General features: G+C 39.7%; 1 protein-coding gene across 5 annotated transcripts in view; it reads left to right on the top strand.

The window, feature by feature from the left end:
* Positions 1–23,464, top strand: part of DCC (DCC netrin 1 receptor) — a 1,226,177-nt gene that overhangs the window by 868,504 nt on the left and 334,209 nt on the right. For all 5 annotated transcript variants that reach the window (XM_070452514.1, XM_070452512.1, XM_070452511.1 and 2 more), the window contains one exon: positions 22,195–22,343. In XM_070452514.1, coding sequence (XP_070308615.1) covers positions 22,195–22,343 — 149 coding nt within the window. The remainder of the gene's footprint in view (positions 1–22,194; positions 22,344–23,464) is intronic.

Here is a 23,464-nt window from a genome sequence, read left to right as displayed (position 1 = left end):
AGTGCTTGTCCAAGGTTGTTTGTGTAAGATGGCTCTGCTTGCCAAAAATCTATTCCCTCTTCTTGAAAAGGGATAGGATCCTACACCATTAAGCAAAAGACTTGCATTGTAGGCTGAGGTGGTATCTGTATGTTGCTGTATATGTTTAAGCAGGCCACTTACCTTTTCTGTTTTTCAGTTTTCTCTTCTAAAATAGTGAGTATCCTGCCTGTGTTAGTTTCCCACGTGTTACCTGTTTTAAAACAAAAATTTATTCTCTGACAGTTCCGGAGACTAGAGATCTGAACTTCAGGTGTTGGCAGAGCCACGCTCCCACTGAAAGGCTTCAGAGAAAAACCTTCCCTCGTCGCCTCTCGGCTTCTGGGGGTCCTGGTAATCCTTTGGCATTTCCCAGCCTGTCGGTGCGCCGCATGGCCTCCGCCTGCAGCTTCACATGCCCTTCTCCCCGCCGGGGTCATGTCCCTTCGTGTATTCTTTTTCATAAGGACACTGGATTTACAGTACACTCGAGTCCAGTATGACTTCATTGTAATCAATTACGTCTACAATGGGCTTTTCTGAGGACACATGAGTTAGGTGGGAGGGGATTCAACCAAGTACATACACATCCCTGAAAATCACACAGATTGTTAGGAAGATTCCGAGTAATCTGGGTGAGGACTGAGAAAACTGTGAATTATATATATATATGTTATGCTGTGCAGTGCTTCGTCACTCAGTCGTGTCCAGTCCTTCATGATCCCAAGGATTGCAGCCCGCCAGGCTCCTCTGTCCATGGGGATTCTCCAGGCAAGAATACTGGAGTGGGTAGCCGTGCCCTCCTCATGTGTGTATATGTGTGTGTGTGTGTGTGTGTGTATATTTTATTGGAATATAGTTGATTTACAATGTTGTATTACTTATAGATGTCCAGCAAAGTGAATATCCACTCTTTTTTTAGATTTTTTTTCCCTATATAGGCCATTGAATATATATCCCTGTTCTAGTAGGTCGTTATTAGCTATCTATTTTATATATAGTCTTGTGTATATCTCAATCCCAATCTCCCAATTTATCTCTTCCACCACCCTTAATCCCTGGTAACCATAAGTGGCCCTACTTCTGTTTTGTAAATGATCTCATTTGTTTCCTCTTTTCATAAGAGAGAGTTAACACCTATCCTTCTCAAAATATTCCAAAAAATTGCAGAGGACGGAACACATTCAAACTCATTCTATGAGGCCAGCATTACCCTGATACCAAAACCAAGCAAATATATCATGCACACACACACACACACACACAAAGGAAATTACAGACCAACATTATTGATGAATATAGATGCAAAGTGCTCAAAAATGTATACATATATTTTAAATAAAATAATTAAAATTTTCATTTAAAAATAATTTTAGTTATTATCTCTCAAGGAGAGAAGTATTAAAAATACCCTTAGTGTCCTTAAAATCATATTTGATATCCTCCTATTAGAGATATCAAGGGAACATTTCATGCAAAAAGGGGCTCAATAAAGGACAGAAATGGTATGGACCTAATAGAAGCAGAAGATATTAAGAAGAGGTGGCAAGAATACACAGAAGAACTGTACATAAAAGATCTTCACGACCCAGATAATGATGATGGTGTGATTACTCACCTAGAGCCAGACATCCTGGAATGTGAAATCAAGTGGGCCTTAGGAAACATCACTAAAAACAGAGCTAGTGGACATGACGGAATTCCAGTTGAGCTATTTCAAATTCTAAAAGATGATGCTGTAAAAGTGCTGCACTCAATATGCCAGCATATTTGGACAACTCAGCAGGAGCTACAGAACTGGAAAAGGTCAGTTTTCATTCCAGTCCCTAAGAAAGGCAATCCCAAAGAATGCTCAAACTACCGCACAGTTGCACTCATCTCCAAGCCAGGCTTCAGCAATATATTAACCGTGAACTTCCAGATGTTCAAGCTCGTTTTAGAAAAGGCAGAGGAACCAGAGATCAAATTGCCAACACCTGCCAGATCTTTGAAAAAGCAAGAGTTCCAGAAAAACATCTACTTCTGCTTTATTGACTATGCTAAAGCCTTTGACTGTGTGAATCACAATAAACTGTGGAAAATTCTTGAAGAGATGGGAATACCAGACCACCTGAGCTGTTGCTTGAGAAATCTGTATGCAGGTCAGGAAGCAACAGTTAGAACTGGACATGGAACAACAGACTGGTTCCAAATAGGAAATGGAGGACGGCAAGGCTGTATATTGTCACTCTGCTTATTTAACTTATATGCAGAGTACATCATGAGAAACGCTGGGCTGGAGGAAGCACAAACTGGAATCAACACTGCTGGGAGAAATAACAATAACCTCAGGTATGCAGATGACACCACCCTTATGGCAGAAAGTGAAGAGATAAAGAGCCTCTTGATGAAAGTGAAAGAGGAGAGTGAAAATGTTGGCTTAAATCTCAACATTCAGAAAACTAAGATCATGACATCCGGTCCCATCACTTCATGGCAAATAGATGGGGAAACAGTGGCAGACTTTATTTTTTTGGGCTCCAAAATCACTGCAGATGGTGACTGCAGCCATGAAATTAAAAGACGCTTACTCCTTGGAAGCAAAATTATGACCAACCTAGATAGCATATTAAGAAGTAGAGATATTACTTTGTCAAGAAAGGTCCATCTACTCAAGGCTGTGGTTTTTCCAGTAGTCATGTATGGATGTGAGAGTTGGACTATAAAGAAAGCTGAGTGCTGAAGAATTGATACTTTTGAACTGTGGTGTGGACAAGAGTCTTGAGAGTCCCTTGGACTGCAAGGAGATCCAACCAGTCCATCCTAAGTAGATCAGTCCTGAGTATTCATTGAAAGGACTGATGTTGAAGCTGAAACTCCAGTATTTTGGCCACCTCATGCGAAGAGCTGACTCATTTGAAAAGACCCTGATGCTGGGAAAGATTGAAGGAAGGAGGAGAAGGGGCCGACAGAGGATGAGATGGTTGGATGGCATCACCGACTCAGTGGACCTGAGTTTGGGTAAACTCCAGGAGTTGGTGATGGACAGGGAGGCTTGGTGTGCTGCAGTCCATGGGGTTGCAAAGAGTCGGACATGACTGTGTGACTGAACCGAACTGAGCTGAACTGAACTACCTTCTCTCTAGAATTCTAACCTTGCTTTGTGTCCTGTAGGACACAGTTCTTGTTGTTTAGTTGGTAAGTAGTGTCAGACTGTTTGCAACCCGATGGGCTATAGCCCACCAGGCTCTTCTATCCATGGGATTTCCTAGGCAAGAACACTGGGGCAGTTTACCACTGCCTTCTCCAGGGGATTTTCCTAACCTAGGGATCAAACCTTAGTCTCCTGCATTGGCAGGCAGATTTCTTTACCACTGAGCCACGAGGGAGGTCTCTAGGGGATACTACTCTCTGAATATTAAAGACTACAAAAGGCTTAGGTGGCCCAAAGGGAACTGACAAGTGAAAGGAATCAGTCGGGTTTGCAGGAGCTGCCAGCAAGAGCTGTGACAGACACCGACCACACGCTCAGACTTCCACTTTTTGACCTTCAGTTGATAAATACACCGTATTTTTTTTTCTCCTGAACACTGTTGGCAGGATCTTTACTCTGGTATTAACAGCTACGATGACCTGAAGCAGTAATTGTGTGTCATCACCTTGAAATCTTTCAGCTTCAGCCCATAACCATCCCCTGTATCTGTGAAATATCCTGTGAAAAAGAATTTTGGCCCAACTCAACTCCCCCATTAACTGTGACAAAATTAAATGTGACAAAACTAATAGTGTCAGAGCTGCGATTAGAACTTGGCATTACATTCCTACTACAATGTTAATGCGTGTCTGTGTGTGTACGTGTGCACGCATACACAGAGATAAGCATGATGATTTCAGGGAAATGGAGAAACAATTACCTGAAGACTGAGTGTTAACAATTTTTTAATGAGTTAAAATTCTTATTACTTAAAGCAACATAGCCATAACGGTATAATATTTTTAAAACCCCAATGTTACTGAGCTTACCCCAGTCTGAGTGAGTTATGCTAACCTCTATGCCAGGGACATCATTTCTCCTCCGTATTATAAATCACTTACTTGCAGTTAAGCTTCCGTCTGTTGAAGACTTGATTCAAAGCCTTCTACTAACTTGCAGTGAAATAAAGTTTATTATTGTCACTTCCAGTCTTCACAGGGCCTAAGTGACGTGTGTGTGTGTATGCTTGCTCATTCGCTTCAGTCGTGTTCAACTCTTTGTGACCCCGTGGACTGTAGCCCACCAGGCTCCTCTGTAAATCAGTTCTCCAGGCAAGAATGCTGGAGTGGGTTGCCATGCCCTGCTCCAGGGAATCTTCTTGACTCAGGGATCGAACTTGTGTCTCTTACATCTCCTGCACTGGCGGGCAGGTTTCTGATTAATAGCACCATCTGGGAAGCCAGTTTAGTCTAACCAAATGCATAAGACCCCCAGAAACGACTTGATGCCATTTCTGGTATTATGTTTCATCATTTAATGTAATTTTAAACTACAAACAACAATGTAATAATAGATTGAACGTGTCACTCACATTTTATCTTATGCCAACAGTTTGATTAATTTTATCACTTGGAGTATGATGTGATCACTATCCTTTTGATAATTTGATGTTTTTACAGTAATTTTGCCACCCTATTTGGAAATATTAAATTTTTCAGAGTTCTTGAATTATTCTAGTGACATTTCTTATCTCAGCAATGTTTGGTATGGTAACCACTAGCCACAAGTGACTGTTGAGCTCTGAAACATAGCTTGCCTGAACTGAGCTGTGCTGTAAGAAATTCACCCTGGATATTAAAGACATAGTATAAGCAATGTAAACTGTCACATTAGCACATTTCCTACTGATTATGGTTTGAATTATATACTTTTAGGTTACTTGAATTATGTATTTTAGGCTCACTATACATACTATTAAGATTAATTTCGCTTATCTCATTTTTACCATTTGACTACTGGAAACTTTAAATTACATATGAGCCTTCCTGGCTCACATATTTATATCAGACGGTGATAACTAATACATTCCCAAAGTCTTATATGCAATCACAAGGAAGTCAAGAAGATTGCCAGCCTGATATTAAAATGAATTTTGGAGCTATTAACATACAGTGGTTAAACAAATCAGCCTCCTTAAATATTTCTGAGTGGTATCTAAATAACTTTCGTATTTAACATCATTTTCCTTGTTTTACTCCATGTTTACTGGGCATCATAATCAGTGGCCTTTGAATGCATGAGTCAAAGACCTTTCTTTCACATGAGCCTAAAACTTTTTGGCACTGATGAAAATAAAAGTCGAGGAAGTGGAGTTGGGGGAAGAAAAGGAATCTTTGGATCCATAGTAATGCATCTGTGTTCAGTTTCAGAGTCCTTGTCCAACTTCTGTGAGGTGATTTACTGCTGAAGACTATTTGTCTTCCTACTGCTATCTCTGAACAAGCCCAAATCGTCCATGTGGTTAATAAACTTCTTATCTTTTGAATACTGAAAATAAAATAAACTTAATCCTCAGGGTGGTTCAGTCAGCAGACGGGGAGCCTTTGAGATGCTTCTTAGAGATACAGGACAACCAGGTTTTCTGCCCTGCGCTGTGATCCATCTTCCCCTCTCATGCACGTATGTGTAAGGGCGTTAAAGGTGTTCTCAGTGATAAATGTCAGTGCAGTCGCAAAGTGAATGTTAATTTCAGGATTGTCAAGGTCACATGTGTACCCAGGTTCATTGCTGCTGGAATTTTTATTGTTGTGGCTGTTTGGAAATATATTTTATCTGGAGCTCTTTTTATCAAGTATCAGGAGCAGAATTCCTCAACATCCATGTAAATTGCTCAGAAAAAAAGTGCTTTAGCACTGTCTGGTCTGTTAATTGGGGTAATTATTTTGAGTGCCTCAAAAAAGAGCAAAGTGTGGGTTTAGAGGAGCTAAGTTGGGTAGGAACAGAACAAACAGATGATCACAAAATCTGGAGAGTAGCTAATGTTCCTGAAAAGCGACTGACTATAAATGGGAAAAGAAAGAAAAAAGTGCAGGGGAAATAAGTGAAAAAGAAAAAAAAATGGCTGTGGCAAGGCCATTCATAGAACTGGGGTGTGAAATTGTGCAGCTGAGAGATGAAGAAATGAAGAGGGAAGTGAAGATGAAGAACAGTAATAGATTGTGGCTGTCCATCGGGTGCTAAATACCCAGCACGCCCCTGTGTGTGGGGAAGAACTTGAACCCCAGTGTAGACGCTGCAACTGATGCTCACCCGCCCACACACCACGCTCACACACCTGCCCAGCCTCGCTTCGGTCCAGTGTTTTCTGTCTCAGTGAACAAGATGGAAATCATCCAGCTGTGCAGTCAGAAATATAGGGGTCGTCCTTTCATGTTTGCTTGTTTTGTTTATTAAAATTTTATTGAGGTGTAGTTGATTTACAATTCTGTGTTACTTTCTGCTGTGCGGCAAAGTTAATCAGTGACCCCTATACATACATCCACTGCTTTTTAGATTCTGTCTGCATATAGGTCATTACAGAGTGTTGAGCAGCGTTCCCTGCGCTATACAGGAGGCCCTGATAGTGATCTGTTTTATCCGTAGTAGTGTTTGTATCTCAGTCCCGGTCTAGGAGTCATTCTTGATGTCCTTCTCTCACTGGGCTTCCTCCAGTACATCAAATGCTCTTGATGTTTACCTGCCATACAGCCCTGAATCCCTCCCTTTCTCTTCCTGTTCATCACCATTGTTCTAACTCGAGCTGTTAACCTCTCCCACCTGGTCTTCTGGCACCTACATTTGCCCCCTTCCATTCACAATTTGCATCGTGGACAGAGTACAAAATGATTAGATCCATCAGTACCTTTATGATGCTTAAAAATCAAAATCCTCCCAAAGCATTTAAGGCCCAATGTGGTCTCATCCCTGATCATCTCTCCCACCTCATCTGGACCCCTCTGCTAGCCAATAATTGTCCTATCACTTTAGACTAAAATTTAAGGACATTTTCATTGTTTTCCCTGTTGATTCTCTGACACACTATAAAAATTGATAACATTTACTGAATTCTTTTTGGTACTAGATACTGTTCATGATTTATTATCAGCCTCTACAGTAAAGCCATGAGGTAGGTGTTAGTATTAATCCCATTTTAACATAAGAAAATTGAAGCTCAAGACTATTAAATAGCTTGACCCTGGCCATGTAAGCCTGAGCAGAGGTACTTAATTTGAACCCAAAGTCTCTGACTTTGGAGGCCACATTCATTACTGTTAGTCTCTCTCGGCAAGGTTTTATTAGATGGGCTGCAGCCCAGACTGGTGACTTCTGGGAAACCTATGTGTTCAGAGAAGAGAGTTCTAAATTTCTTCTTTAACTTATGGTTTCTCCATAAAGACTTTACACAAGGCAGTGCCTCATCTTTTAAACCTGGGAATAGATGAACAATACATTGCTCCCCTAAAGAGACGGTCACTTTTAAGGTAGGATTTTTTGGAGTTTTGTAGAAAAACCTTCTCGGGCTTTCCTGGTGGCTTATTGGTAAAGAATCCTCCTGCCAATGCAGGAGACACAGTTTTGATCCCTGGGTCGGGAAGATCCTCTGGAGAAGGAAATGGCAACTCACTCCAGTATTCTTACCTGGGAAATCCCATGGAGAGAGGAGCCTGGTGGGCTACAGTCCATGGGGTCACAAAAGTGTCAAACATGACTTAGCAACTAAGCAACAATAAGAATAGGAAAACCTACTCACTTGGTTGCCAGGAAAAAGACTGTTGATTCTTTCTCCTCGAATAAATGGCAGCAGGACTCTTTTATAAAAGCATCCATACATGTCATTTATTGGCTCTGTTAAAACTACAGGCATCAAATATTGATTGATTTCTTTCCATCCTGACCATAATAAAAGCCAACTCTGAGAAAGGTTGCTGGGATTCAGTTATGTTATCACCGTGGAGAACACTCTGGGTTGCACATGAGCCAAAGATGCCTGATTCTCTGATGCATATCTGTTCATTTTATGTGCAGAAATACATCCTGAAGTATATATGAGTCTCAAATAAGTATGAAACACCCGCTTCCTAGGGATTTCTCCTTGGGACTCTTCTACAAGAATTAAACATAAATGTATGATCTGTATAATAACAATAATAGTAACTGTGTATTTATGAGGAGGTTGGGACACTTTTTTAAAAACTTGTTCCCAAACTGAAGTTCTAGAGACCAATATCTTGCAAAATGTGCATTTTTTTTTTCTACTTTCTTCAAATTGTCTTGAGGCATACCACATTTTCCTAAAATCAGTAGAATATTATGTTATCTGTTGGTAATGCTAATAAAGTAGAAAGGCAGTTTAATCATTGATAATTTCATGCTAGTGGGTTGTTTCCTGCTTAATTGTGCCATCATTAACTAGTTCACTTTGCAATTTTTCTCATTATTTTATTTAAAGGATTCTTTATCTAACGCCATCCCCAAACTATATTGCGTTTTTCTCTCCTTTGACTGACTTGTAAATTCTGTTACAGAAAGGCAGATATCAAGGCCGTGACTCATTAAACTCATCCCCACCCGTGCCCCCTGACTCACTGGGTTCCTCCTTCACATCTGAACTTCCAGTCCTTCCTTTCCTCATCGGTGCACTTTTCAACTGTTGATCAAGAAATACTCTTGACCCCATTTCCCATAACTGTCCTCAATGACTGTGTACTCCATTGATAGACCTGTTTCTAGCATTCTTATATACTTTATCATCTGTGAAGAAGTGTGTGTGTGTTTATTTTATTGTCTGTGTCTGTGCATATTTTCTTTGTCCTAATAAGTTCCCTAAAAATTTCTACATAATATTTCACAGTACTAGAGAAAGCAATGTATGATAACCACATAAAGTGTATGATTAGACTGCAAAATGAGCTGTTACTTTTATCTAGAAATTTCAATGACAATGGAAAGGGACCAAACCCAGGCTATTCTAGGGGAAAAAATATTAAGTCACTATAATTGAGTTTACATGACATTAAGCATTTAATAATATGAAAGTTAAGCACATTTGCCTGAAAACTCAGGTTTTTAACTTCAGTGTTTATTTTCAGCAGTTTTTCTGTATGATAAACCATTTGCCTTTGATTTTACTTAAAAATCTCCAGTTGCAATGATTTGAAACCTCAGTCATGCAGTCAGGAATCTACATTACCCGCTACATTTTACATTTCTAGGCGTTGCTAGTAAGTAAATAAGTGAAAGTCGCTCAGTCATGTATGACTGTTTGCAAACCCATGGACTATTTAGTTCATGGAATTCTCCAGGCCATAATACTAGAGTGGATAGCGTTTAGGGGATCTTCCCAGCCCAGGAATCAAATCCAGGTCTCCTGCATTGCAGGTGGATTCTTTACCAGCTGAGCCTCAAGGGAAGCTAATGTGTTCCAAGGTGAAATTCATCATGAGCTCCGTGCTTCACTAAGGTTATTACCCTTTGGTTGTGTTAGTGAAAAACCTGTTACGCTCCTGAGAAGATTTGACACTGGGTTCAGTCCCTATAATCACTTTTATTATAACACTGCTCCCACTAGTAATACTAGCACTACTAAGTAAAACTAGTAGTTTTACCACAAAAAGACTACTTTTAAGATATTTTTCTTCAAAAAGAATCATTAAAGTGTTTTCTACTACATTGTCAAAAATATCAATTATTTCAGATAGTAGTGGGACTTCCCTGGTGGCTCAGCAGTAAAGAGTCTGCCTGCCAGTGCAGGAGATGCAAGTTCGATTCCTGGGTCGGGAATATCCCCTGGAGAAGGAAGTGGCAACCCACTCCAGTATTCTTGCTTTGGAAATCCCATGGCCAGAGGAACCTAGCAGGCAACTCTTTTGGCGTCGCAGAAGACTTGGACATGACTCAGTGACTAAACAACAACAATATATCAGCATGCGTGTGTATTAGTTGTTGCTCAGTCACCCAGTCATGCACAACTCTTTGTGACCCCGTGGGCTGCAGCTTGCCAGGTCTTCCATATGCACACACATATTTGTATATATAGGTAATATGCAGGTCATATAAATCACACATATTTTATGTGTGCGTATATACCTACATCAGTATATGTCTTCAGACACACACATGCATACATGTGCATGCACACACACATATAAGGACACAGTTGAGTATATTGTGAGTTAGCTAATAGCACCTGTATTCAAGCCAAAAATAAAATGATCAGGTAATAACTGCTTCCTCCAACCAAATCTTGTCAGACGCCTGTGATTTTGGTAATAGAGACCTACCCCCATAGTCTGCACTTCTTCCTTGCCAGACTACTGTCATATCTCCTAACTGTGCATTTTTCAGTCAAGAAGGGATTTTATTATGTTAATAATTACATTGCCTGCAGGCTTTTTGATGTTGCATTCCCCATACAGAATAGAAACAGATTTCATACAAATATCATTAAAGCTGTTAACTACAGAAGAAAAAAAAATCAAAGAGGCAATCAAAGCATGCACTTTATTATCAATAAATGCAAATAGTTTCAGAAATGGTTTGCATTTGAAACACATTCAGTGAGGATATCATTGGCAGTGGAAGCTGTTGCTTAAATAAGAGAGCTTTGTGGCCTTAGTCCGTTTGGATCACTACAGATAATTATTTAGATTTCTTGCTATCCATTTTTTAAAATAGACTCAAGAATCATTTTTATATTAGCACATGCATAAGAAGGTAGACTCACCCTCAGAACTCTGGCCTGAATTGAGAGTATGGGAATTATAGATCATTATTTGAATGATAACACATGTGATTTTTTTTAATGCACTATTACTTTGGTTCTAAAAAAAAAGAATTTAGTGGCTGCTAAATTAATGATTTAGGAACATTGTACTACACAGTCATTTTGAAGAGACTTTAAATATTCAAATGTTCAACTACATGTTCTCTGGCACTAACATTTGTCTTCATTTGGGACTGCCAGCTGGGAAACATCAGTATAATCGTGAAAAGATACCAGCTTCATTCAGTATTGTGATGACAGAGACATGCCTTGATCCTTCTAAAGCTTTTGCTATGAAAACCTTATATTCCATTCTTATTTGGAAGAGGTTATTTAAACTCCCATTTTTAGAAGCATATATCTGATAAATCACAATTTGAACTTCAGTGTGCTTAATACAAATATCAAATTACAGTACAGAGAAGTCAGGAAGGTAGACAAATAGACATTAGAATAGATACAGAGCAAGAGAAAGAAAAGAAAATAGGGTATTAGTTTTTATTTGCTATTTGACTCGATCATCAGAAGCTCTGACATTTGGAAAATCTAAAATACTTGGTAAATTAAAGCAAATAATTCATATGCCTTTGATTTACCCATGATTTGCAAAATGAAATAGAAACATCTGTTTCATAAATGTTTCTGTTTTTGAAACAGTAGCATTTTATTAAAAGTTGAGGATATCTAAAGTGAAATTATTGGCATTTTCCCATCATAAAATAATTAACAATTAAGACAAATGATTGATGGTAAGGAATGACTGACTGATTTTCAGAACCAAAAGAAACCAGAGATGTTATCTAATCTTTAGGAGCTACCACATAAGGAGTCATAGACCTAAATGATGAAAACTTTGCACCCTACACTTAAAAAAATGGATATATTACATTACTGAAAACTTGCAAACAATTTCAGGGAGTCCATGGGCACCTTGATTCTTGATGCCAATGACTGATCTCTATCATAAGTAGAGTAGCGACAAGAAATCATACCTTCTAACTCTCATCTCAATTGATTAGTTGTAGCTCATTAAACTGTAATATTCCCCCCAAGTCCAATCACCTAATCACATATAGAACATAGGCACACATCCTGTAATTGATATGTGATAAATCATGCTTTATTAAAAATTCAGCCAACTTTTATATGCCATTTTTGGGTTAATACGCAGTAAGATCCCATTATAAAGTACCCTGTTGCACTATAAATTTATATATATAGTCAGAAATTATTGTTCTCTGTGCAAATAGTGACATGTAATATATCTCATTTACTCTATTGTCAGTGTTTAATTTGTTCTTAGGTACATGTATTCTAATGAATTTCTACTGTAATGCAATATTAAAGTTTAAAAAGGTAGTTGATTAGGTTGACATTGATTGATGAGTTACTTGCATAGATCATGCGTCTGTTCAGAAATCTTCCCATTCTTTGAAGAAAGAGGTAACTGGAATAGAGATGGAGAGAAATTAGATGCAGTTTGCAACAAAATTATTGTCCAACTGAGGGGATCGGTGGGGATTATGAAAGACATCTTGGAAATGATGAGTGGTTATACCCACTAAGGTTCTTGACTGACATACTAAAATGTAATGAAATGGAAAGCTGAAGCTGTTAACTGTATTGACTCCACATCTAATTTCTACTATTTAACATCTTTAAGTCTCCCTTTTTCTCTTTCTGTCTCTTTCTAATATGCATATAATAAATCACATGTAAAAGTGTATAAGTTATATTCAAGTATAGTTTATAGACATAGATCTGAATAAAGACATAAATATATGAAAATATACTTATATGATACCCCCACAATACACACACAGGCCTCTCTTAGAGTTATAATTCAAAAGGAAAGTAATAGGGAATTCAGGAATTTGAATTTATAGCACTGCTATGAAGAAAAGTAAATGTGTAATATCTTTAAGCTGTTTTTGAACCAAACTTTTATATCTGCTCTTCACTGCACAATAAAGTCAATCTATTGACACTGGATTGTGGTAAAGGAAAGTACAGTGTTTATTGCATGGCACCACTCAAGAAGAATCCTAAAGGAAATCAGTCCTCAGTATTCATTGGAAGGACTGATGCTGAAAGTGAAATTCCAGTACTTTGGAAACCTGATGCGAAGAACTGACTAAAGACCCTGATGCTGGGAAAGATTGAAGGCAGGAGGAGAAGGGGACGACAGAGGATGAGATGGCTGGATGGCATCACCAACTCAATGGACATGAATTTGAGCAAGCTCTAGGAGTTGGTGATGGGCAGGGAAGCCTGGCGTGCTGCAGTCCATGGGGTCACAGAGAGACGGGCATGACTGAGTGACTGAACTGAACTGAAGCAAGGAGAATGGGCAGCTCATGTTCACAAGTCTCACCCTCCTCAGTGGCTTTCAGGGAAGGAGTTTTAAAGGCTACGTGAGGACGGGGGCCACGGGGCCTGATCAGCTCATGCAGAATTCTCAAATTGGTTGGCTTCAAGGTGAAGTTCAGCATCATGAACCTTCTGGCTTTCAACTGTTCTAGGGTCTGTATCCTTGAGGTCAGCAGTTTTCATCTGGTGGGTGTCTGCTTTCTCTTAGAACAACTTAGAAATGTGCTTTAGTCCTTTATCTGCATCTTTCAGGGAACTCTGAGTTCTCTGTTTCTGCTAAGTGGCTGATTTATAGTCTGTATTGCTGCTAGTTTCCTGGACCAACAGGTATTCTTCATTTCTGCATCTTCCTATTTCCTAGTCATTAACTCCTGAGCCAGTCTTTTGAGACCCAGGGACGGCCTGGGAGACTAAAGCAAAACCTTTTTACTTCAAGGGACAACAGAGGCTTGTATACAGTTTCAGTCCTCTTTTCTTTGATACCCCTTAGTCTTGAAAGGAGCAGGTTTAGGAAAAGAAAGGGAGTAAAGTTTTGGATAGAGGGGTTAATCATAAACTCAGCAGAGGAACTCAGATTGGAAGGATGAAAGACAGAGTCTTGACAATAACCAGGAATGTTGTGAAAAAGAACATCTCACATGCAGATGCTGTTGGTCTGGATGACTGTCTTTTTCTATCTCTTTATCTATATACAGGAAGACCTTGCTTTATTGTACTTTGCAGATATTGCATTTTTTACAATTAGAGGATTGTGGCAGCCTTCTGTTGACAAAGACTATTGGCACTAGTTTTCTAACTGGCATTTCTTTACTTCTGTGCCTCTGTCACATTTTGGTAGTTCTTACAATATTTCAAATGTTTTTCATGATTATTATGTTTGTCATGGTGATCTGTGATCATTATTCATTGTTGCTTTTGTAATTATTTGGGGGTGCCACAAACTCAGTTCAGTTCAGTTGCTCAGTTGTGTCCAACTCTTTGTGACCCCGTGAACTGCAGCACGCCAGTCCTCCCTGTCCATCACCAACTCCCGGAGTTTACTCAAACTCCGGTCCATTGAGTTGGTGATGCCATCCAACCATCTCATCCTCTGTCGTCCCCTTCTCCTGCCTTCAATCTTTCCTAGCATCAGGGTCTTTTCCAATAAGTCAGTTCTTTACATAAGGTTGCCAAAGTACTGGAATTTCAGTTTCAGCATCAGTCCTTCCAATGAATATTCAGTACTGATTTCCTTTAGGATGGACTGATTAGATTTCCTTGCAGTCCAAGGGACTCTCAAGAGTCTTCTCCAACACCACAGTTCAAAAGCATCAATTCTTTGACACTTAGCTTTCTCTGTGGTCCAACTCTCACATCCATACATGACTACTGGAAAAATTATAGCTTTGACTAGATGAACCTTTGTCAGCAAAGTAATGTCTCTGCTTTTTAATATGCTGTCTAGGTTGGTCATAACTTTTCTTCCAATAAGCAAGCATCTTTTAATTTCATGGCTGCAATTACCATCTGCAGTGATTTTGGAGCCAAAAAATAAAGTCTGCCACTGTTTCCATTGTTTCCCCATCTGTTTGCCATGAAGTGATGGGACCAGATGCCATGATCTTAGTTTTGTGAATGTTGAGCTTTAAGCCAATTTTTTCACTCTCCTCTTTCACTTTCATCAAGAGGCTCTTTAGTTCTTCTTCACTTTCTGCCATAAGGGTGGTATCATCTGTGTATCTGAGGTTATTGATATTTCTCCCTTCAATCTTGATTCCAGCTTGTTCTTTATTCAGCCCAGCATCTCTTATGATGTACTCTGCATATAAGTTAACTAAGCAGGGTGACAATATACAGCTTTGATGTACTCCTTTTCCTATTTGGAACCAGTCTGTTGTTCCATGTCCAGTTCTAGCTGTTGCTTCTTGACATGCATACAGATTTCTTGAGAGGTAGGTCAGGTGGTCTGGTATTCCCATCTCTTGAAGAATTTTCCAGTTTGTTGTGACCCATACAGTCAAAGGCTTTGGCATAGTCAATAAAGCAGAAGTAGATGTTTTTCTGGAATTCTCTTGCTTTTTTTATGGTCCAACAGATGCCACGAACTAATAGCACCCATATAAAGAAGCTGAACATAACTGACACATGCTGTTTGTTCTGATGGCTCCCCTCATAGGTCATACCCTATCTCCCACTCTTCTTGAGCCTCCTGATTCCTTTAGACACAATAATATTGAAATTAGGCCAGTTAATAACCTTAGGATGGTCTCTAAATGTTCAAGTAAAAGGAAAAGTCAATTGATCTGGCGAACTTCAGTACTGTCATTTTAAGAAAGTGCTGCAGCTATCCCAGCCTTCAGTAACCACCACCCTGTTGAGTCAGCAGGCACCAACATCATGGCAGGACTCTCTACCTGCAAAATAATTATGATCCACTGAAGACTCAGATGATGGTTCAGCTCAGTTCAGTTCAGCCACTCAGCCATGTCCGACTCTTTGAGACCCCATGAATTGCAGCACGCCAGGCCTCCCTGTCCATCACCAACTCCTGGAGTTTACTCAAACTCGTGTCCATCGAGTTGGTGATGCCATCCAGTCTTCTCATCCTCTTTGTCCCCTTCTCCTCCTGCCCTCAATCCCTGCCAGCATCAGGGTCTTTTCCAATCAGTCAACTCTTCACATGAGGCAGCCAAAGTATTGGAGTTGCAGCTTTAGCATCAGTCCTTCTAATGAACACCCAGGGCTGATCTCCTTTAGGATGGACTGGTTGGATCTCCTTGCAGTCCAAGGGACTCTCAAGAGTCTTCTCCGACACCACAGTTCAAAAGCATCAGTTCTTCAGCACTCAGCTTTCTTCACAGTCCAACTCTCACATCCATACATTTGGTTAGCCATTTTTTTTTAAATAAATAGTGTTTCAAAATATGTACATTTTTAGACAAAATGCATGCTATATAATAGAATATATATTTATAATAGAAAACATACTATGTAATAGAATATAGTATAAACATAACTTTTTATGTACACTGGGAAACCAAATATTTGGTGTGGCTTCCTTTATTATAATTGCTTTTTCGGGGTCGTTTGGAACCTAACACATAATATCTCCAAGGTTTGCCTGTAGTCCTGTACAGTTGTCTCTCAGCATCTATGAGGCATTGGTTTCAAGGCTCCCCATGGATACCAAAATCTGCAGATGCTTGTATCCTTAGTTGTTCAGCCATGTCTGACTCTTTGCAACTCTAGCCCACCAGGCTCCTCTGTCCATGCAATTCTCCAGGCAAGAATACTGGAGTGGGTTGCCATTCCCTTCTCCAGAGGCTCTTCCTGACCCAGGGGTCAAATCCATGTCTCCTGCATTGGCAGGTGGATTTTTTACTGCAAAGTCACCAGGGAAGCTTAATCTAATCCAACCTAATGGAATCTAATGTAAGCAAGTAACTCATTAATCAATGCCAGTCTAGCCAGCTACCTTTTTATATATAGATATAGATATGCAGTCTTATGGAACTTCCCAGGTGCTAGTGGTAAAGAACCTTCCTGCCAATGTAAGAGATTTAAGAGACATGGATTTGATCCCTGGGTCAGGAAGATCCCCTGGAGGAGGAAGTGGCAACCCACCCCAGGAAATTTCTTGCCTGGAAATTTCCACGGACTGAGGAGCCTAACGGGCTACAGTCCATAGGGTTGCACAGAGTCAGACATGACTGAAGTGCTTAGCATGTATGCAGCATACAGTCATATATATGTGTAATATGTAATTAAATATATAAATAATACATGTATAGATATGCATATCTATAGTATCTGCATGCTGAATGCAACCAACCTCAGATCAAAAATACTGAAAAAATATTTTTAGCAACTAAACAATAACAACAGATTAGATTAGATTACATTACATTAATTGCATGTTTATTATTATATATGATAAATATATGATTTGATAATTCTTTGATGTTGTGTTGTTTATATTTACTTAGGCCAACATAGGATTATGGTATTTATCTTAATATATAAGAATATTACAGAAAATCTACCAATTCAATCAAATCACAAAATAAAATATATTTTAAAACAAAAAGTTAAGGTAGGAAATAAGTTTGTTCTAAAATGCAACACTTTTTCAGAGAAAGACAATTGAAAACTTTATACCAACTAGTCGAATGTTAGCTGTGAAACACACACTGTTGTTTGTGAATGCTGAATCTAAATGTTCTGAATGCTCCTTTTTTCTTCTGGTGATTATTATCTCTGCCTCAAATTCTTCTGGCTTCCCAAGCACACCTTTTTCCTCGATGATGTCTAATAATCATTAGGGAAGGAGAATAATCCAGTTGGTGAACAGATCATTGGTATTGACACTACCAGTGTGTCCTGAATCCAAATTATGACACTTACTTCTGCGTGATGTTTCCCCGTTGGTAAAAGCCATGGACACATATAGACAAATTAAACTATGGGCAGAGTGCGCCTAGCCCTGTGCATATCCCCATGAGAAGACAGCTGCTCCTACTGTTTGGGAAACTAAGTGTGGGTTTTGACCGTTCTCTCGGCAGCCGGGACGCTCAGCAGCCGCGGCTGGAATCACCAGGGGGAAGGACGGCCTGACGTTTGTTCCCGTGGGGTGCTCTCCTGACTCTGCCTTGAGTCTCTGTAGAATCCTCTGCCACAGCGCCTGATGGAGGTGGTGATCCCCACGTCTCAGAGTCACAGCAGGCCTCGCATCTTCCCACCCCACCCCACGTGCCCCATGTAGCCCCCTCAGGTCGTCCTTCCAGATTCTCAGGGGGCTCGCTCTGGGTGCAGGAGTCATTTCTAGATTCTCTCCCAAGCCATGCTAGGAGCCTCAGGAAACTCTGAGAGTGATACTGGCACTCTTCAGACCCCACCGTCTTGGCGGAGTTGCCACTGACTACAGTGGTGGTGCAGGTGAAGTGCAAGTTCATTTTCTGCTTCATCCCTCAAATGCTGAAGACGGTCTGAATCATTGCCCATCATCCCACTGAGCTCCAGTGAAACAGACAGGCAGGACCTCCCCAAACACTGCCTCCGCTTCCTTTCTTCTAGACACCTCCTGGAAACCTTCCTTGAATGTGTTACATCTCTCAGCAGGAGTGATGGCTTTGGAGTTTGGCCGTTTTAAAATCTGAATCTTTGCTCTCTCTCAGAATAAGCTTGTGGCTTACCTGGTAAAGAATCCACCTGCCATGCAGGAGACCTGGGTTCAATCCCTGGGTTGAGGAGATCCCCTAGAGAACGGGAAGGCTACCCACTCCAGGATTCTGGCCTGGAGAATTCCATGGACTATATAGTCGATGGGGTCACAAAGAGTCAGACGCAGCTGAGTGGCTTTCATTTTCACTTTAGTAGGCAATGCCCTTTCCACTTTAGCCATGAGAAAACAATGAAGAATACATTCCGTCCCATTCAGTTAGTACTTTACACATCACTGGGCTGCACGAATATGCTCTGTGGGAACTTTTACAATCCTGGTTACCTTACATTCAACATGCATCTTAAGCAGGTCACTCAGTCTCATTGCTTCTGTGCCTTTATCTGCCTTTCTTATAAAAGTAGTAGATCCCGAATCAGAAATATCCCTCTTGAAATGGTTACATTATCTTTGTGAATATATCAGTAATCAAAGAAACATGCAAGTCATTAATGTTTTCACTACTGTTATTTAAAATATTGTACTTTGAAAATTCAGTTGAAGAGTGTGTACATGTGTGGTCAGTCTGTCAGTCGTGTCTAACTCTTCGTAACCCTCTGGACTGTAGCCTGCCAGGTTTGTCTGTCTGTGGGATTATTCAGGCAAGAATACTGGAGTGGGTTGCCATTTCCTCCTCCAGGGGATCTTCCTGACCCAGGGATTGAACCCGTGACTCCTGCATCTCTTGCACTGATAGGCAGATTCTTAACCACTGAGCCACCTTGGAAGCCCCTCAAGTTGAAGAGTATCAGGAGGCACATTTGAGTTTGCTTTTGTCCCCCGTGGAACAGAATGTCTGCTTTATTATAATACAGTTATAATTGCATCACTCTAAACTTTGACACTGGCAAGACTCACCATTGTTTTAACATTTGTCTGCTAAAGTTCCATTTGTCAAATAAGGGATTTCCATAGAAAAATTACTCCTTTATGGAAGAATACTGAGGTGAGAACACTCTCATGAAATGTCTGTCAAAATACAACTGTTTGGGAGTCACAGTTCTCCCTTTGAAAGAAAGAACACACAGAAGAATAGGGAAGGCAAGAGTGACCCCTGCTGCTGCTGCTAAGTCGCTTCAGTCGTGTCCGACTCTGTGCGACCCCATAGATGGCAGCCCACCAGGCTCCCCCATCCCTGGGACTCTCCAGGCAAGAATACTGGAGTGGGTTGCCATTTCCTTCTCCAATGTGTGAAAGTGAAAAGTGAAAGTGAAATCGCTCAGTTGCGTCCGACTCTTAGCGACCCCATGGACTGCAGCCTACCAGGCTTCTCCGCCCATGGGAGTTTCCAGACAAGAGTACTGGAGTGGAGTGCCGTTGCCTTCTAGAAGAATGACCCCAGCAGAGAAGGATTAGAATGGTGGCATCTCTATAGAGTCATGAAAGATAGTGTATGAATCTGTACATGTGACTATACATATGTTCCTGAGAGTTTTTGTATGTATCTGTGTATACACACTGATGTGTTTGTTCTTCAGCCAGAGGACCTAGAGACATTGTTAAAGAGCATAGTTCCAGTGTAGCATCTCTACGCAGATTGTTTATGAGTTGCAAGTGGTGAAACAGAGGACCAGAGTATGGCGGCATGCCGAGGACCACTTACCCCTGCAGTGGGGAAATCGGATAGCACCTTGACCTAGTTCACAAGATAACAGAAGTGGGGGTTAAAGATCTTGTGCCTCTGGGCGTGATGCCCTAAGAAGGACAACGTCACTTATATTTTATTTCAGCTTGGAATGTATAACCTAAACTCAGTAGGAAGAAACAAAGACAAACCGAAAATGGAGAACATTATATTAGTTAAAATAGGACTATATCCTTCGAAAAAATAAATGTCCTAAAAGGTGAAGAAAGGCTTTGGAACAGGTTCTATATAAAACAGACCAAAGAGATATAGTAGTGAAATTCAAACTTGACTGTAAATTGGATCCTCAACTAGAGATGAAATTGCTGCATGAATGACACTACTGAGTCAGTTGACACTGTTTGAATACAAATGATTAGATAAAATATTGTTTTCATACAAAATGCTGAAGTTGACAGCTATATTATTCATGTACACATTAATTCTTAAGAAATATGTGTTAATGAGTTTAGGGGTAAAGAGCCCTGATAAGTGTGGATGGATGGATGGATAGATAGAAAATTGAGAGAGAGAATGATAGTTTATAGAACAAAGTGTTAACAATAGGTAGATCTGGATAAAGGGAACAAGGGTATTGTATCTACTATTCTCATTCTTAATGTTTTCTGTAGGTTTAAAATTATTTCCACATAAATTTTTTAAGAGATCATTAATACTCACTTGTTAACGTGAAAAGGATGAAGTTTTCAATAATAAGGATTCTCGGGATTTGAAGACGGGTGGGATAATGTATGAAGGTGATATCAATACCAACCAGAATTCTTGCCCTTCCCCAATCAACAGAAATTGATAAGAGGCCAGTCAACCTTTGTTTCTTGAGGAGACTTTTGTCCAGGTGCAAGTACTGCAGCAGAGAGTTCCAGGTCCCAGCCTGTCTCAGCAGAAAATATTTGTTTTTGAGAATTCCTCCCCCACCCCAAAAGTGTGAGCAGTAATGCTTTAAGGAGCTGGGCTCTGTGGAACAAATTCTGAAAATGATCCAGAGACCCAGGTTCCATGCTGATCTAAGAAGTCTGTCATTGGATGCCATGTCAGCTGGGTTTTTCATATGGCCTTTTGCTATGGAAGTTCAAACTCAGAAGAAATTGATTAGAGGCCTAGAATGTATATCTGTCCAAAGCTAGGTGGTATCTAAGGCTGCCAGGGAATACACAGCCTGTTTAAGTTAAAGTCATTGTTATGCTTGCAATGATGGGCTATTTATTTATTTTGGATTGCAGTAACTAGCATGGTTATTGCATTTACCATTTGCAAACCATATATTTATATTCAGGTTTTATGAGCAAATAAAAAATTGTGCAGAAATTCAAAATTTGTATATCTAAAATAAAGGATTTTCTTAACTCATTTCATAGCCTCATCTCACCTGATTTTATGTTAGGCTGTGTATAGTCTTTAATAATTCTATTATTGTTTGTTTGCTGCAAATGTATGGTTTAATAACAGGGTGCTACAACAGACTTCACTCAGGGTGTTACATAAAACACTACATATATACCATGTTACCTTTATCAAACTCGAGAATTTCTGGATATAGAAACATATCTGGACATAAGTGTTTTGGTTAAGTGATTGTGGACCTGTGTTTATCTGATTTCTTTAATGAACAAGCTTTTTATCCTTGATTAAGTAAAGTAATAGTTGCGAGAGAAAATGGAATGCTAGAAAGTAAAATTGAAATTAAATCTTGAAATTAATTTAAAGGACCCAGATTTGGGCAAGATTGTAAAATGATGACTTCAATAAAGATAATGTGGTCAATTATCCATAACTGTGCTGCCTACTTGAATTATAAGTAGGACCATGATGTACAAGTATTCTAATTGTGTTTCCTCTTTTCCTTCTGCAGTTAGCAGCACACAGGCAAAGGCATACTGGCAAAGTAGAAAATTCTCCATACTAAGAATTTAGATTAAGAATCCCACCATTATTCAGCCATTACTCCTTTTAGACTCCTTGACCAGTTTCCTCAACTGTTAAATGAAATAAGTAATTTAGATTAATATAAGCCCTGTTCTGAATTTTAAAATGGATGATTCTAAAATTTCATTACTTTCTATTTGTGTTCCATGTGTTTACATTCTTATACTATATGATTCTAAAAATAGTACATGGTGCTATATTTCCTTAAACTGTAAAAGATATAATTAATTCTGTTTGTTTCGAGAAAGAGAACCTACTTGTAACTAATCAATTTCTCTTGTAAACAGTGCAAGTTCCAGGGCCAGTGGAAAACCTGCAAGCTGTATCTACCTCACCTACCTCAATTCTTATCACCTGGGAACCCCCCGCCTATGCAAACGGTCCAGTGCAAGGTTACAGATTGTTCTGCACTGAAGTGTCCACGGGAAAAGAACAGGTAGGCGAGAGAACGGGCCCCGCTCCTACACCTCCCGGAGAAATGCAGGAGATCTGCAGGCTCTTGATATAAGCCAGTATCCAGCACATTAATTGGATAGCTGTTCAGTTTTAAAGTATCTGTTATTGAAAATGTTAAGTAATTGAATTCTGGTGGTACGAGAGGCAAAGGGGCAATGAGGTGAAGTCGGTAAAAAGGATGCTGATGTTTTGTTTGATTATATAGCAGTCTGGGCCAGTATACCTTTGAATAAGCCCATCTGATCCCAAAAAAGTATTTGCATTTCAGCCCTTATCCTAAGGGATGATCAGTCATATTCAGTGACCTCAGTCAAATTGCTCTTTTCATTCACATATTTGATATTAATTCTGGCTTTTTGTTGTTTTCAGTATACTTTACTCCTGAAGAATACTTTCCTCCTTATTTCATTTTGCTTCTAATCTGTGGTTAGCACAGATCCTGGAAAATAAGCAAATTAGATTTTCAAATAAAAGTAAATGAACCTTTGTGGAGACACATGAAACTGGACGATTCTATTTTGTAAGACATGTATATGACTGTTGAGATGTTTACTTCCAGAGTCTCAACTTCATGTGACAAAAGATAAAAAGACAATGGGTAGTTAAATAGGAAGGGTCCAGAAGTGACCTTGAGATACTGGAGTTCTTAAGATGTGTTGTGAAGTCTGCCCAGCATAGTGTGGTCCTTATGGTTTCATATACCCTGCAGGATAGATATTTTTCATTAAAAAAATATTTGCATTAGTTCTATCCACAGCAGTTCCTAGTTATAGCATGAGAGTGATTAAGAGATCCTCCTTTGCAATCAATCATTTCATGTTTGTTTACTTTTCCCATGCTATTTCGCTCTTATCTTCAGCTTTCTTTTCTACCCTTTTCCCTACACATTTTAGTTCTTCAGTAACTCATTTTACCAATCCATTTAAATAATATTACCCAAGATAAATGTGAGTGTGAGAATCATTGGGAAGAGAGACATAATGGGTCTTCTGGAGCAAACTGGGTCTCATTTCTCAGGGAACTTCACCTCCAGCACCTCATTTCTTCAGCTGTGAAGTGCTGAAAACAATTCCAACTTAACCTCCCAGCATTTTGAGAGAG

Source organism: Odocoileus virginianus, chromosome 22 (assembly GCF_023699985.2).
Source record: "Odocoileus virginianus isolate 20LAN1187 ecotype Illinois chromosome 22, Ovbor_1.2, whole genome shotgun sequence".
NCBI lineage: Eukaryota > Metazoa > Chordata > Mammalia > Artiodactyla > Cervidae > Odocoileus > Odocoileus virginianus.
This window is presented reverse-complemented; position numbering and strand designations above follow the sequence as displayed.